Raw genomic sequence first — 16,084 nt, 5'->3', positions numbered from 1 at the left:
GCTGGGTCTGGGCAGCCTCGATTGAAGAGGCAATGCACGGTGACGAGCGGAAGGCCTCCTGGTTTGCGTCTGGTTGTTACACAAGGGGGGCTGCGCTCGGTGAGCGTAACAAGGAGGACGTCGTGGCTGGACTGTTGGTTCCACGTCGAGCTCAACCCTGTTTGCGCTTTCCTCTCTGCTGCTCTCCAAAGTTACTGCAACCCAGACCCTGCACAAATCTTGAAGCACTTATGCTAAGTTGATTCTGCAGCTGGCCTCAAAGGGAAGCTGTGGCTGCTGCTGTGATGCACAACCGTCTCAGGCAGGGGCTTCGGAGCTCCAGGCCGTTTCCACTCAAGCCTAGACTTTTAGCAGATCTTGCTTTGGCACCTGGGGCACGGCAAACACTCCAGCTTGCTCCCTGGGACGCAGGAGCGCGGTCGCACCGAGGCACCCGGTTGGCAGATACGTGTAACTATCTATGCCGGAGGCCCGCCGGCAACTTCGCTCTTCAGGCCTCCCACTCGTCTGGGCAAGCTATAGTGGCCAACAGCCCGAAGCCGGAAACGCTGTGGCTGTACGCAATTCAGCAGGGCTCTTGGGGATGTCAGTAGAGAGAGCCTTGCAGTGTGACTTGTTTGAAACCCCAAATGCAGTGTAGACGCGAATTACTGCTGGTCTCAAGCAGCCTGTCCCCTCCTACTGGTGGTGAGGCAGTCCAAGTGAGTGCCATATTTACTGCTGCTGAGGGTGACAGCCCTAGAAAAGACAGCCCTAGAAAAGAGTACAGCCTGGCCCTGGGGGAGGGGGGGGGGCAGCATTCACCGTGTACGCCCCTGGCATAGCAACCAGAGCTGCCGCAGCTGGCGAGTCCCTTCCCCCCCCTCTTTCTGTCCTCCCCAACTCTCTTTCCTCCCCAGCTCTCCTTCTTTCCTCCTCAGCTCTCTTCCCACCCCCTCACCCTCTCTTCCCTTCCACTTCTACTCCCACTTTTCCAACCCCTTCTTCAACCCCTTCTTCAACCTTGACGAGCATGAAGCCTTGAAATGGCAAGCAACAGGTACGCCCAAGTCTCCCATCCATCACAGCTCACTCACTCTACTCTAGGATATTTATGCTAACAAACCACTGCTTCTTCAAGAACTCCAAGACGTGGGCCAGCCGGCCCAGACCAGCCCGAGAAACCTTGCTTCACCTTTCAAAGACAAGGGAGCTGCCGGTTCGGTGCCAGATGCAGGTACTCTCACGATATACCGCAAAATCAGGAACACCGCTCCGAGCGTTCCAGACACTCTCCGTCCACTGGGCCATCTGTGGCCAAGAAACCCCCGCCAGCGCAATATGGCAAGTTTCAACAGTGGAAGCGAATCCTCGACCAGGGCACGCAGGCTTGCCGACCCTCTCCTTCCGTCGTAAGCCAGTTTTTCCAGCTGGGTCGAGACCTGATGGGCGGCGACGTCGGCGTGGCCCAGGAGGTGATTAAACTTCTTGCCGACGAGGCTGGTCTTTCCTTCATCAAGGACGTGTCGGATCGTCACCTCGCAGTGGCTTCTACCGCGGCATCGGGAACAAGCTTCTGGACTACCGAGATCAAGCCATTATTTGAGCTCATCACTCACCATAGGGTCGTCGACTCCGCCGTCTTGGAGCACGAGGTGGCGGCCCTCTTCAACTACCTTCTTGGAGTCGGCGGCGCCCGTATGGCCAGGCTTTTCGGGTACATTGCTCAGCTGGTCCAGTCCTGGCCCGCCAGCTCACCAGAGGCTTCCCGCATGGCAGCACTCGAGCTTTCTCTCGCCGTCTTGTCTAAAATCTTGGACTGCAACACCACCAACATTGTCAACGAAGCCTTTTCCACCTTAGCCTCGCTCTTCTCAAAGTGCCTCGATGGCGAGACAACGCAGCCGGAAGACGAATTCTCTCGACTCCAGGCCTCGAAATATCTCGACTACATGCGACGACGACTCGAAGTTGGCGCCGGAATCACTGAGTGGCAGGCTATCACCCAGGTCGGAGCCCACCGGGAACAGTTTGTGCTCAGCAGAGACCTCCCTGGTCGCTTGTCCGCGCAAGGGGCGCGCCACGATAACGACCATGCCGAGATACACGAGATCAAGATCCTCCCCACGTTCGACGAAATCATGGCGCTGCGGGGAGAATATCTACCGACTACCGATTGCTCGCAATGGCACATCAAGGGCATCCGCGGCCGCCTTGACCGCGAGTTTCGCCTCGTGCGAGAGGACACGGTTGGCCAGCTTCGAGACGCCGTTCGTCAAGCCTTTGAGTACCTTCGCACACCCAACAGCAGACGCGCCGACAACCCCCGAGATGGTGTACGCACATACACATACGGCAATGCCGTGCCAATCGACGCCACATTTGACCGGTTTTGTGGCCTGGAGCTCATTGTGCGCTGCAGCCAGCCTGCTCCAGTCCAGAGGCTTGATCTCAAGGGGCGCAAGGACTGGTGGACGCAGAGCAAGCGTCTACAGCCTGGAGCATTGGTGTGTGCCATTAACGCATTTGGCTCGGTCCTCTTCTGCGTCGTTTCAAGCTCGACGATGAGGACCACGGATGATGAAAAGGCTCGTCAGAACAAAGCAAAGGACTTTGAAGATGACCTGTCGGCATCTGTGGCGAGCCACAAAGCCCATACCCTCTCAGACGACCCCGAATACCTCCACGTGAAGCTACAGTTGATTGATGCCGGTCATCTAGAGGTCAGCAGGGCCATGCGATGGTACCGCGGCCAGGGAGCGAGAGAGCCGATCGTTCGCTGTCTTGTAGAATTCCCAGGAGTTATCCTTGCGTCCTTCAAGCACACGCTTGAAGGTCTTCAGCAAATGTATCGGAAACCCGATCTGCCTTTTAGCGGCATCCTTGCGCCGTCGCACGATGAGTCTCCTGAGATTGATATACAGCCTCCGATGTATGCAAGAAAGCCAGGCTTCTCGTTTGACCTGGCGTGCCTGAGTCATGATAATGCAGCATTCGCTGTGTCTGCTTTTACCCCAACCGACCCCGAAGAGGTTGCATCTCGATCGACACTCGACTTGACGCAGTCTATTGCGCTTCTCAACACCCTGCAGAGAGAACTGTCGCTCATTCAAGGCCCACCGGGCACCGGCAAGAGCTATACCGGGGAGAAGATTATTAAGGTATTGCTAGCGAACAAGAAGCAGACGCAGATCGGACCCATTCTCTGTGTTTGCTACACCAACCACGCACTAGATCAACTTTTGGAGCACCTGCTCGACGACGGGGTCGACAAAGTGATTCGGATTGGCTCCCGCTCTAAGTCCGAGAGGCTAGAGGATCTCAATCTTAGGGCAGTCGCAGGAAAGATGGACAGGACCAAGTCGGAGAAGAGTGGGTTGTACCACATGGCGTTGTCCATCAAAGACATTGTCCAGCAAACGAAGGGTCTGCTCAAACAGCTTTCACAGAGCGGCTCTTGGCGTACAGTCAAAGCTTTCCTGTCGGAAAACCACCCCACACAGCACGTTGAACTATTCGGAAAAGCAGAGGACGGGTTCGAGGTTGTGATCCATCACCCAGAGAGAGTTGTTGACCAATGGCTTGCAGGCGGCGCTCGTGACAGCCGCCAGCCTCGGGAGCTCCGAGTCCTTAAGGAAGCACGGCTTATGAGCATGAGCCGCGCAGAACGGAGGGCCATTCACGGCGACTGGCTGAAGAGCATCAGGGAACCTGTCATCTCCAAGATTGGGAAAATCCATGAACAATACACCGAGGCTGCAGAGAAGCAAGCCCGCGTGCGCAGCGATGCAGACTTGCGCTGTCTCCAGCAAGCAGCCGTAGTCGGGGTCACGACGACCGGCCTCGCAAGGAAGCTAGATCTTCTCCGGCGACTGCGGTGCAAGGTGATGCTGTGTGAGGAAGCTGGCGAGGTGCTCGAGGCCCATGTCCTCACGGCTCTTCTCCCGTCCTTAGAGCATGTTGTGTTGATTGGAGACCATAAACAGCTTCGCCCGCAAATACAAAACTACGAGCTGCAGAGCACCAATCCTCGGGGCGCACAATATTCCTTAGACATGTCCCTGTTTGAGAGGCTGGTCCAGCCGACTCATCCGAGCGATCCACGGATTTCGTTCAGCGTGCTGGAGACCCAGAGACGAATGCATCCAGATATCTCTAAGCTGGTGCGGTCGACTCTATATCCGTGCTTGAAGGACGCTGAGGCGGTGGCCAAGTATCCGAAAGTAATCGGGCTCAGGGAACGCTTGTTCTGGCTGCACCACGAAGAACTCGAGGGTGCAGCCGCAAGCCGAGATCCCCTCAATACATCACACACCAACGAGTTCGAGGTCGAGATGACGGCAGCCCTAGTTTCTCATCTCGTCCGACAAGGTGAATACTCCCAGGGGGACATTGCAGTCATCACACCGTACTTAGGTCAACTGCACCGGCTGCGACACCGGATGGGATCTATGTTTGAGATTTGTCTAAACGAACGCGATGCTGAAGAACTTGATACCCTTGAGGCTGAGAATCTTTCGGCTCAGATGGCGCTGCGATCCTTGGTCAAGAAGTCAACCCTTCTCAAAAGCGTCAGAGTCGCCACCGTGGACAACTTCCAGGGTGAGGAAGCAAAGGTTATTGTCATATCTCTTGTTCGCAGCAATCCTCAGGGAAAATGCGGCTTCTTAAGCACCTCCAACCGGATCAACGTTCTCCTCTCGCGAGCGCAGCACGGCATGTATATCCTCGGCAACTCCGACACCTACAAAAGCGTGCCAATGTGGTCGGATGTGATCAAGATGCTCCAGACGTCGTCCCGCCTTGGCAGGGTCTTGGAGCTGCAGTGCCCGCGACACCCGGACGCGCGGCTTGCCGTGTCTCATCCAGACCATTTTCTTCAATTCTCTCCCGAGAGCGGATGCATTCTACCCTGCGACAAGAGACTCTACTGCGGCCATTCGTGCCTCGGAAGATGCCATTCCGACGCCTTGCACAACGCGGTCAAATGCCTGGAGAAGTGTCCCAGGCCCAAGAAGGGCTGTGAGCATCCTTGTCCCCTTCCTTGCGGAGAGATTTGTCAGGAAAAGTGTCACGTCCGTTTAGACGACATTGATCTTGTCCTTCCCTGTGGTCATCGGCTTTCCTCGGCGCTTTGTTGGGAAGCGCAGGACCCTTCTTCCATTTGCTGCTCGGCGATGGTCACACGGACGGTTCCAGGCTGCGAGCACAAAGTGACGGTCCCATGCTACGAGGATGTCGAAGCCGCGGTCTTTCACTGCACTGCAGCATGTGGCAATCACCGGATCTGTGGCCATGAGTGCAAAAGTCAGTGTTTCCGCTGCAATACTCGAGAAAACGGAAAAATCATCAGGCAGAACCATGGCATCTGCAAGGTGGAATGCGGCCGGAAGTACTCCAACTGCCGCCACAGCTGCTCCCAAATATGCCATGGCGAGACCAACTGCCCGCCATGCAGCAAGCCGTGCGAAGTTCGTTGCAGCCACTCAAAGTGTGGCAAGCCATGCCACGAGCCTTGTGCTCCATGCGCCGAGGAATCGTGTCAGTCACGCTGCCCTCACGCGCAATGCAATCTACCATGCGCCGCCCCGTGCGATTGGGTCCCTTGCTCCAGGCGATGCGAGAAGATCATGGATTGCGGCCATCAATGTAACTTTATCAACCTACTGGCCATGGCCATCCCATGCCAGGGCAGACTGTGTTTGATCTAATAAGAAATAGGCCCTTCTCTCTGCGGAGAGCCTTGTCCAGGTGCGATGTATTGCCAGAAATGCGCATCTCCCGAGGTGAAGTCGACCTGCGTCGATCTCATCGAAATGAAGGAATACGGAGAAATCGACCTAGACGACGAGCCCTGCATCTTTCCCGATTGTGGGCATTTCTTAACAGTCTCGTCGATGGACGGTCAGATGGACATGCCGGCGCACTATGGCATGGATGCAGACGGGCTTCCAACAGAGATCAAAGGACTTTCTGAACCCTTCTCGATGACTGACGTGGGCATCAAGGTTTGTGCAAACTGTCGTGGTTCGCTCCGAAACATCTCGAGGTATGGCCGAATTGTTCGTCGGGCCATGCTCGACGAGGCAACCAAAAAGTTCGTCGTCTATTCGAATTCTATGAGTTTGTCGCTCGCGGAAAGCCTTTCTGTAGAACAAGAGAGGCTGGAGAAGAGTCCGGTTACCCGGGCAGTTCCACCAGCAGACCATAGAGCGCAGCTTGTCAGCGGACGTCTGCCACTGCTTTCCTACCTGAAGAGGTTGGTAGGTAACGGGCGTTACGACAGAATGATCCAGCTCTGGCTCAAGATCAACTCGTACGCAAAGCAAGTACGCAAGGAGGAACAGCCCTTTCACCGAGTGGCGGACCTTTTTTGGCATGCCAATCGCCAGCACAAGACACAGAAAAAGTTTCTGTACGATGAGTCGGTCACCCAGGTTGGGGGATCTCTTGTCGCTGCCAGGCTGCTGCTGAAATGCGACATCATCGTTCTCTCCGATCTGCTCGAGTTGCGTAAAAAGGGACAGGGGATTCAGGCTGCTATCGAGTTGGACTTATCCGCTCATCGAATGGACTGCCAAGACCTGATAAAGCTTGCCCGAAAAGCCGTCCGCCCCAAGGAGGAAGTGCAGGGCCATGTCTTTGCGGCTCAGTTTTGTGGGCTCTGCATCGCTCTCGATTCACGACCGCGAGCCAACGGGATCGAGGACATGGTTGATACAGACTCTGCCACTAAGGGCCTGAGGGAGGAGGCCTTGAACCACGTGGCTGAGGCCCGGGCCTTGTTGGAGAAGTATAAATCGACCGCCGGTCTCAAGGACGAGGTAGACGCGGCCGAGGCGATGCTCAACGATGGCGTCTACCGCCCTGTCACCGCCGATGAAATACGAGCTGTCCATCAAGCCATGGCTCAGGAGTTTAGGGGGACGGGACACTGGTATACCTGCGTAAATGGCCATCCCTTTACCATTGGCGAATGCGGAATGCCCATGGAGTTGGCCAGGTGCACCGAGTGCGACGCTCCGATTGGCGGGCAAAACCACTTGAGTGTAGAGGGAGTACGCCGTGCGGACGAAATTGAACATCTTACCGGGGGCATCGACAGGATGGGTCTGTAGGATGACTGGATTGAGGGACACTGGCCGAAAAAGCTGAAGGGGTCGTGGAACTGTTTGTGCGGACCAGTAACCAGGAGCGGTGTTGCTGAGTTGTCGCCGCGGTGGGGACGTCAGTCTGTAGGGGAGCGCGATTCTGAGGCTGAGTAAGGCCAATTATAGCTCCACCTGGGCGTTTGCTTAGCTCCTTGGTATGCGCGACTCATGCCAACCAATAATACCTTGTCCACAAAAAGGGAAGCAGAGGCCGAACGCGGCACTACCTTAACTATACAAGTAGGGAGGAGTTAATGCTAGGGATAGGTCGTTCGACGTCTGTTTCCAGATGGTGCATTACGGTATTACCTCAGCAGCCCAGCAAATAACCACAGGGTAAGCGCCCTTGCATGATGCGGGGCAAAGGGAAGCTCCGCCACGCGCCGCCCTCGGACCTGTCCAGGCTGACGTCGTTTGTTGGTGCTGCCCTCGCCATTGTCATCCCGAGACAGTCTTTCACGAGTCCACTGCCAAACACACGCGCGCGCAAAGGATTCGCTTGACCCGCCAGCTGTCGGTTGCCCCATGAGCCCCGCGCCGCAGCTCCAGCGCCGCCCATTCCTCGCCCTCTCGATGCCGCAGTCGACGACATACAGCCTGGACCCTTGACGGGCCCTGGGGTCAGAGGCTTCTGTCTTGCAGGAACATGGCCTCTCTTCCTCGACGCTTTCGGGCCTCGACCTCGACCTCGACCCAACCCACGTCCAAGGCCTTTGACATTCTGCGCGGCTTGATCGACAGCCTCGCGCGCGACACGGCTTCGTCGGGCCCCAGCGGATACCCAGACATCAACAAGCTCCGCAAGAGCCTGCAGCAAATCTGCCAACATGTGGCTGCTTCGACATCGTCGGCGCTGCGGGACGACTTTCGCCATGCGCGTGGTTTTGAATCTGTCTCGGCGGTCCTTCGCGGCTTTTCAGGATACTACGATCCGCACAAACGAAGCGAGCCTGAGATGCTCTCGCTATTCGCGCTGCTGGGGGACTGTCTGAGCGTTCTGTCGGCTGCGCTCAAGGGCCATTCCGGCAACAGGCGCTTCTTCCGATATCGCGTCGAGGGGGGCGGATGGGACGCTCTCGAGCAAGTCATTGCGAGCATTGGCCTGGGCGGCGCTGAGCTGGACCCGTGGGCTAGTTGCCATCTGTTTGGCAAGCTGCTTGCTTTCTCGCTCGACGAAGACGGCTTGGATCTCCTCTGCCAGTCCATTGCCAAGGCACTGCGGTCGGAATCCACCAGTGGTTCGAGCCAGACTGACGAGAAGAGGCCCGTCGACGAAGAAGACGAGCAATGGGATCTCGCGCTGGCACGCTCCATCGAGAGCATAGCGCCTGCAGTTCGAGAAGTCGTCAGTTCCAATACCATCATCCGCTTCCCCGAGATCCTCAGAGCCGTCGTAAGCTTCTGGAAGGCCATTCCGCGACCCCAAGACTCTTCGGCGAGCCCCAGCTCAGTGCTCCTCCTCGAGACCATATTGTGCGCCATTTCAACTTCCTTCTACAACCGTGCCGCTGTTCACTCCACCGGCGTCCTGTCCCAATTTCTCCACGTGGCTTTTGGACAAGATTCTTGGCTTGCGCAGCCCGAACGCGAGAAGCTGCTGGCGATATGCAAGTTGCTCATGTTTCTGGGAGTCAATCGGCCGGCTGATACTCAGTTTCTTCTCACCGTCCCGGGATCTGAGGCTTCTGACTTTTGCCTGGAAATGATGGCCGAGCACGCGGGACCGCCCTTCTTCCAGTTCGACTTGTCGCTCAACGGACATTCTTCCCTCGAGCTGCCCAGCCTCGGCCGCACGTTCCCCCCCCAGTCGACTGGCGGCTACACCTTTACAGCATGGATCCGCATCGAGTCCTTTGATCCGAATGCCCACACAACCATCTTTGGCGTCTTTGATGCCTCGCAGACATGCTTCGTGCTCATATACCTCGAAAAGGACACCCACAACTTGATCCTCCAGACCTCCGTCTTCTCCAACAAGCCCAGCGTGAGGTTCAAGACTGCCGTGTTTCAAGAAAAGCAGTGGTATCACGTCGCTGTTGTTCACCGGAGGCCCAAAACCATGACCGCGAGCAAGGCATCCCTGTACATCGACGGGGACTTTGCCGAGCAGATTCGCTGCAGCTACCCCAGCGCGCCTCCGCTCCTAAACGGCAGCACCGAGAGCTTCGTGTCGTTCAACTCGAGTCAGAACAGAACGAATCCGGTGCAGGCGTTTCTCGGGACACCCCGCGAGCTGTCTGGGCAAACGGGCCCCGGCGTTGTCTCTTCACAATGGTCGCTTGCCTCGGCCCATCTGTTCGAGGACGTCTTGACGGATGACTACTTGGCGGTCCACCACGGCCTGGGCCCACGCTATCAGGGGAACTTCCAAGATAGCCTCGGCGGTTTCCAAACATACGAAGCGTCGGCTGCCTTGGGCCTTCGCAATGAAATCGTCCACCCAGGCAAAGATGAGAATTCGGACATTCTGCGAGCAGTGCGAGAAAAGGCGAGCTCACTTCTCCCGGAGTCCAAGATCCTCCTCAGCGTCCTCCCTACCGCGACGTTTCCCGAACACGTGCAGTACATGGACACTGGTGTCCTCCGCTCTCTGCCTCGGGCGTCGATACGTAATCTCTTCCATATGGCCAACCAAGAAGGGTCGCCGCTGGCTGTCAACTGCGCAGTCTCGAGTTTGTCGGATGCTCTCTTCAGAACCCATGGGATCGCATCGCTCCGGGGCACCCCCATCATTGTCGTGCCGTCGCACCTGGACGAGCATCTGTGGCGTCTCGCTGGCTTCACACCTCTGGCTCTCAAGCTGCTGGAGAGAGCGTCGACGGTGGAGGAGACTGTCCGCGCCCTCGAGATTGTTTTCCACTGCATCCGCAGGAGTTGGCGCAATAGCGAGGCCATGGAGAGGGACAATGGGTATGGCATCTTGGGCATGATCCTGCGATTCAAAATCGGATACGGAAACCTTGCAGCCGGGGACGTGCCGGTATCTCGACTATTGATATCCGCTGAGGAACGCGACAGCCTGACACTTCGGGTGCTGAGCCTGGTATTGGACTTTGTGGGCTACAACCATGTAGACCCCATCGAGTCCTTCATCGTCAACCCGCTTGCCTACCGGATCCTCCTCATTGACTTGGACATTTGGCGACGGTCTGCGCCGCGCACCCAGGAGCTATTCTACAGGCAGTTTGTGACATTTGCCGTAAACAGCAAGCATCACGACTTCAACAGTAGGAGGTTGATCCGAATGCGTATGTCGCGAGCACGTGATGCTTGCCCTTCGTCGGCTGATTGTTGCTGTACAGGAATCGTGAAAAGGTTGCTCGACGCCATGAAGGGCGAGGGAATTTCTGACGACGTTCTGGACCACTTCATGAATGCATTTGAAGCCCTCGTCAAGTCAAATCTCAGCCAAGAGGTGCTGAGGTCGATGTCGCTGTTCATTACGTATGCCTTTCACACACCGCCCCCATCGACATCGCGAACACCCAGGCCCCTTTCAGCCATTTCGCGTTCCAGCACACCCGGCCTTGGCAAGAGAGGACCTGGGGATGTCAGCAGAACGCACAGCCCCTCTGTCGGGAGTAAGATGCTCTCAAAGAAACTCCTCGGCAAACGGGTGTTGAGCATGTACTCTGGGATTCTCTGCGAAAAGGGCAACATCAACAACGTCAAGAAGTTTGCCCGAACGGTGACCAACAAGGTGAGTGCTCTGGCTCGCAGGCGCGTCCATACTACAATTCTAACCTCAAATAGTGGCTGCTTTATTTATTGGCAGACGACGATGCCACCGTTGTCCTCCATGGCTGTAAGATCCTCTCCAGGCTCCTCGTGGTCCAGGGCTCTTCATACGCGTCCAAGTTTTCGGGGAAATCCGGGGGGTTCACAATCGTGGCGAGCCGGCTGAAGCGGTTCTGGGACATCCCCACGATCTGGCCAATCTGTTTCAGCATCCTGTTCGGATTTGATGTTGCGGACATTGATTTTGATCGCAACTTCGACGTGGACGAGCTGTTTGGCATGTTTGGCAAGCGGAAAGTCGTCTACCCTGATGCGTTAATCGTTATCACGTCTTTGCTGCAGCATGGCCTGAAGGAGGTCATGAGGCACCAAGAGGATCCCGATTCGCCGGCGAAACTGGATCCGCCAACCGCGGCCCCGAACGCGGCTCTGAAGCCTGACGTTGATTATCGAGCGCTGTCGATGGCCCTGGATAGGGCGCTGGAGTCACGACGTAGGCATCCCTGTTCGATGATGCAAAACGGTTGCTAACCTGTGCTGCAGTGGCATTTTCAAAGAACCACGAAAGGGTGGCTAGTCGTGTTGGCGTCTTGGGAACGACTGTCCGTTTTCTGCAGGTGCTTCAGGCGCGATCACAAGAGTTTCGCGACTTTACCCTGGGCTCCGAGTGGGTTCGCATGCTGCTCTTGGCGTTGTATCCCGTCATTGTTAGCACGGATGCGGTCACACCTGACGTCGAATTAAACTCTCGAGACTCGGCTCTTACGTTCGATGGCAGCGACGTCATCATCAGGCCGATTGGAGGAGGCCCGGCTGCCGCTCCGATTGTGAGGACGAGCACAGTGGATATTGCGCCATCGCCACAAGCAACGCCTCCCAAGGGCACACCGCTTCGTCGAGCCTCGTCCTTTGTTCTCTTGACTGCGCAAACCGTAGCTCGTGCTGATGACCTTTGGCCGGCACCCGCCCCGCAGCTCAAGCTTCAACAGAGCCATGGCGGCGTCCTTTCTGAAGAGATGCTGGACTTGCTGCTCGGTGTCTTTGTGGATCAGGTATTCACACGCAAAGACTTCGCAGGCTTCGGTCTGTTCAGCAAGGTGCCCCCAGGGTTCCAAGAGCATCAGGCCTACCTTGAATCATACATACTGAAGCGGGTCATTACAAAAGTCTCGGGAAAGATTCAAGGCAATGAGAATATCACTTGCGAGCCGCGGATACTCACAAATCTGTCCCGGCTCTGTTTGCATATTTCCGAGGCCATTTTCGAGGGCTGGTTTATCGATGGGGCGGAAGTCATGATTGACTTTAGCGGCATGCTGATTGAAATGCTCCAGCGGCCCGAAATCTCGAAGCTCAAGAGCGTCCGTCTGTGCAGCCAGGCGGTCTCTATGGTCCGCAGCTGCTTCCTCAGGATCATCCTCCTCAAGCTTTCGGATCTGGACAACCCCCGAATTGCGGAGAAGGAGGCGAAGGACTTCATGAACAAGCTCGCTTATTGGCAGATGCCGATTCTCGAGTGCTTTTCGCTGGAGGATGATTACCTGAAGCTGTTTTGGTACCAGCTTTACACGAAGCTCATTGATGACAAGCCATCCATCCGGATTGCCGCTGCCAACTTTCTGCGCATCGTCCTCGTTCAGAAACCGGAGGAGTCCATCACAACGATTCGCTCATGCATGGCGTCGGATCAAAGAAAACTGTCGAGGGAGTTCCAGAAGCTCACGGAAGTGGATGACGAGACGTTTGTGATTTGGGTAGACCAGCATCGGCCGTCTTTGGACGGGCTCTTCTTCGGCAGTATGGCGAAGACGTGGGAAGACTTTGTCAGCACGGAGAACCAACGGACGTGCGAGACGGCAAGGAGCCGCCTGTGGAAGCGCAGGGAGAGGCTCAAGGCGTGGCATTCAGAGTTCGTCAGCGCGGAAAAGGCGCTACTGAATCATGAGGTGGGCAACAGCGCTTGGATGAAGAGCATCTACAACACAGAGTACTTCAAGTATCAGCGTCTCCTGCAAGACCAACAAGACGACCTGTCTTTCCTCACGGCAGCCTACAGCAAGATGGAGCGGGATCTGCGGAGGCCGGGCGCAGTCTTTAGCGAGCCAGCTCCGCCCAAGTGGAAGTTGGATCGGACTGAGGGGCGCAACCGGATGAGGCTGCGGCTGCTGCCGGATTCTGCCGGCGCCGATGTCAAGTATCAGCCGAAGAGGAAAGCAGGCGAAGCGCGATCCCGTGCAACATCAAGTGGACCGTCGGACACGCCGCCGTCTTTGAGTCGCTTCAGCGGCAACGACGATGCGTCGACTTTGAACCCGGAGCCTGCGCTGGCGTCCGACCAGTCAGAGTCAGGATGTGCCCCCGAAGACGACTTTGAGCTTGTCGACGACCCCAACGATCCCAACGAGGGCGACGAGAACTATGAGGACAAGAATCGCAAGGTGATGCGGCGGCTCGAGCACGGCGATCACGTACAGGCTGCCCACAACATGTCGCGCATCACCGGTCTCGAGGCTTGCGAAGGCCTTCTGATTGTGGGCAAAGACGCTCTCTACATCATGGACAATGTGTTTCAGTGTGCAAGCGGAGATATCGTCAATGTGTGGGAGGCTCCGGCCGACGAGCGCGATCCCTTCACCATGGTCGTCACTGGCGCCAAGACGCTGGAAAGGCGACAGAACTCTGCAACCCGAGACCAGGAATGCAGACACTGGAAGTGGCAAGATGTCATCAGCGTCTCCAAGCGCCGATTTCTCTTTCGCGACGTCGCCATTGAGATATTCTTTACAGATGGACGGAGCTATCTGTTGACGACAATCAATCCCGCCATCAGAGATCAGCTGTTTGCCAAGATGCTCAGCAAGGCGTCTCACACGAGTGCGCCAAACGCACTCCCAAATCCGGAGGATGCTTGGAGACTGGAAGCGCTCAAGTCGTTTGATGACTCTCCCCAGGGGTTTGGGGCTGGACTGGGGACACGACTCGGGACCTTTTTTAATGCGACGCCTTGGAATCCCGTCATGAAGCGATGGCAACGAGGGGAAATGTCCAACTTTCACTACCTGATGATGGTCAATACCATGGCGGGAAGGACTTTTAATGATTTGACCCAGTACCCCGTCTTCCCCTGGGTACTCGCCGACTACACCAGCGAAGATCTGGACCTGGAGGATCCAGCGACCTTTCGAGACTTGTCGAAGCCGATGGGGGCGCAGACAGACGGGCGGGTCGCCGGCTTCGTGGAGACGTACAATGCGCTGCAAGAGATTGGCCAGACTCCCTTCCACTACGGCACGCACTACTCATCAGCCATGATTGTGTCGTCGTACCTCATCCGCCTTCCGCCGTTTGTGCAGTCGTATCTGCTCGTCCAGGGCGACAGCTTTGACCACGCTGATCGCCTGTTCCAGTCCATCGGAGACGCGTGGACCTCGGCCTCGCGCAAGAACAAGACGGACGTCAGAGAGCTCATCCCCGAGTTTTTCTGCCTGCCCGAATTCCTGACAAACATCAACGGGTACGACTTTGGGCATCGCCAGAGCAACGGGGCCAAGGTGGATAACGTGGCCTTGCCGCCGTGGGCAAAGGGCGACCCCAAAATCTTCATCGCTAAGCACCGCGAGGCGCTCGAGAGTCGCTACGTGAGCGAGAATCTGCACCACTGGATCGATCTCGTCTTTGGGCACAAGCAACGAGGCGAGGCGGCGGTGGAAAACGTCAACGTCTTTCATCACCTGTCGTACGCGGGCGCGAGTGACTTGGACCGCATCACGGATGCCAATGAGCGGGCGATTACGGCGGGCGTGATTCACAACTTTGGGCAGACTCCACATCAGGTGTTTGCCAGGCCGCATGCTGCGCGAGAGCACGTGCGATGCCCGATCAAGAGGCTTGACACGGGCGTTTTCTCGCTCAGCTGCCTGGACCACCCGCTGCTCGGTAAGAGCCTCTCCATTTTGTCCTCTAGCTTTGTGACTCGGCTGATGTTGGAACAGAGAGCCATGATCGGGTATCATCCCTCGTGTACGCAACCAAGCTCGATCGGCTCTTATGTGCGCCCCCTCTACGTCTCATTTTCCCTCCGTACGACAAGTTCCTTGACTGGGGCTATGCGGATAGCAGCCTGCGCTTCTTTTTCAGCGACAACCACAAACCCGCCGGTCTCTTCGAGAACCTCCACACGGGCCAGATTTCGTGCGCGTGTTTTGCAGACTCCAAGACACTTATTACGGCCGGCGAAGACTGCGTGGTGTCGGTGTACACGGTGCACACGGCGCCGGGGAAGCAGGTCGACCTGATGCCGAGGTCGAGCGTGTTTGGGCACAAGACGCCGGTGACGGCCATTGCCGTGAGCAAGGCGTTTAGCACCTTTGTGACGGCGTCCTCGGACGGACAGGCGTTTCTGTGGGACCTTAATCAGCTCTCCTTTATCCGCAAGCTGCCGCTCGTCCGACAGGTCGAGTGCGCGCGCATCAACGACGTGTCGGGCGAAATCATGCTGTGCTCGGGGCCCAATGTGCTCCTGTACACGCTCAACGGCACGCTGATGCTAGACCAAAACGTGTGCGCCGAGCCAGACGACTACGTGCACTCGTGCGCCTTTTACGAAGGCGCCAGCAACGAGTGGCTGGAGAATTACCTCGTCTTCACGGGCCACAGCAAGGGCCGGGTCAACATCTGGCGCAGGAGCGTGCTGGGGGGGAAGTGGACGCTGGAGCTGCTGCGGAGGCTGGATCACGTCGACTGCAAGAGCGACAAGAGGGACAACACCGAGGCTGGAATTACATGCATCACGACGATGCCGACCTGCCTGTATACCGGAGACGATGACGGTCGCGTGGTGAGTTATCCGAAGCTTCAAGGTCGTGGATGGTCTGGGACATGGGCTAACCGGCAGTAGTACGAGTGGAACTTTGGGCGAGCGGATAGATAGAGTCTCAGCCGCCGGGGCCGGAAGTCGTCTACGAGGAGCAGCGTGGGTTGAGAGGGTGGAGGTGTCTAGTCAGGAGCGACGCTGCGTGTAACACGCTGTGTGACTTGTTCGGACGCGATACACGTGAAAATACGGTAAATGGGAGTTGGACATGGACATGGCGCCGAGGGGCCAATGCTTGCTCTCTGAGCTAGTGTACATTACTGAACTGAGGCTGGGGGAGTCGTGGTTTGTTTCTGAAGAAAAGCGTCTTGTTCAGCGGTCATTTGAGATGCGCTTTGGTTGC

At 56.8% G+C, this 16,084-nt stretch overlaps 2 protein-coding genes across 2 annotated transcripts; both read left to right on the top strand.

The window, feature by feature from the left end:
• Window positions 1-1,424: 1,424 nt before the first annotated feature.
• On the top strand, window positions 1,425-7,097 carry HRG_06844 (AAA domain-containing protein; the record flags this gene model as incomplete). Its single annotated transcript, XM_044865315.1, has 6 exons — window positions 1,425-2,706; window positions 2,770-4,978; window positions 5,594-5,628; window positions 5,701-5,987; window positions 6,198-6,242; window positions 6,288-7,097. The coding sequence occupies 6 exons, from the start codon at window positions 1,425-1,427 to the stop codon at window positions 7,095-7,097; spliced, it is 4,668 nt and encodes a 1,555-aa protein (XP_044719277.1).
• Window positions 7,098-7,776: 679 nt separating this feature from the next.
• Window positions 7,777-15,798, top strand: HRG_06843 (beige/BEACH domain-containing protein; the record flags this gene model as incomplete). Its single annotated transcript, XM_044865314.1, has 7 exons — window positions 7,777-8,210; window positions 8,265-10,378; window positions 10,433-10,830; window positions 10,884-11,361; window positions 11,412-14,804; window positions 14,861-15,705; window positions 15,766-15,798. 7 exons carry the CDS (start codon window positions 7,777-7,779, stop codon window positions 15,796-15,798), a joined length of 7,695 nt encoding a protein of 2,564 aa, XP_044719276.1.
• Between the last annotated feature and the right edge of the window lie 286 nt (window positions 15,799-16,084).

The sequence above is a fragment of the Hirsutella rhossiliensis genome (genome assembly GCF_020360975.1).
Source record: "Hirsutella rhossiliensis strain HR02 chromosome Unknown scaffold00007, whole genome shotgun sequence".
In the NCBI taxonomy this organism is placed as follows: Eukaryota; Fungi; Ascomycota; class Sordariomycetes; order Hypocreales; family Ophiocordycipitaceae; genus Hirsutella; species Hirsutella rhossiliensis.
Note: the sequence above shows the minus strand (reverse complement) of the source record. Positions and strands in the feature narration are given on the sequence as shown.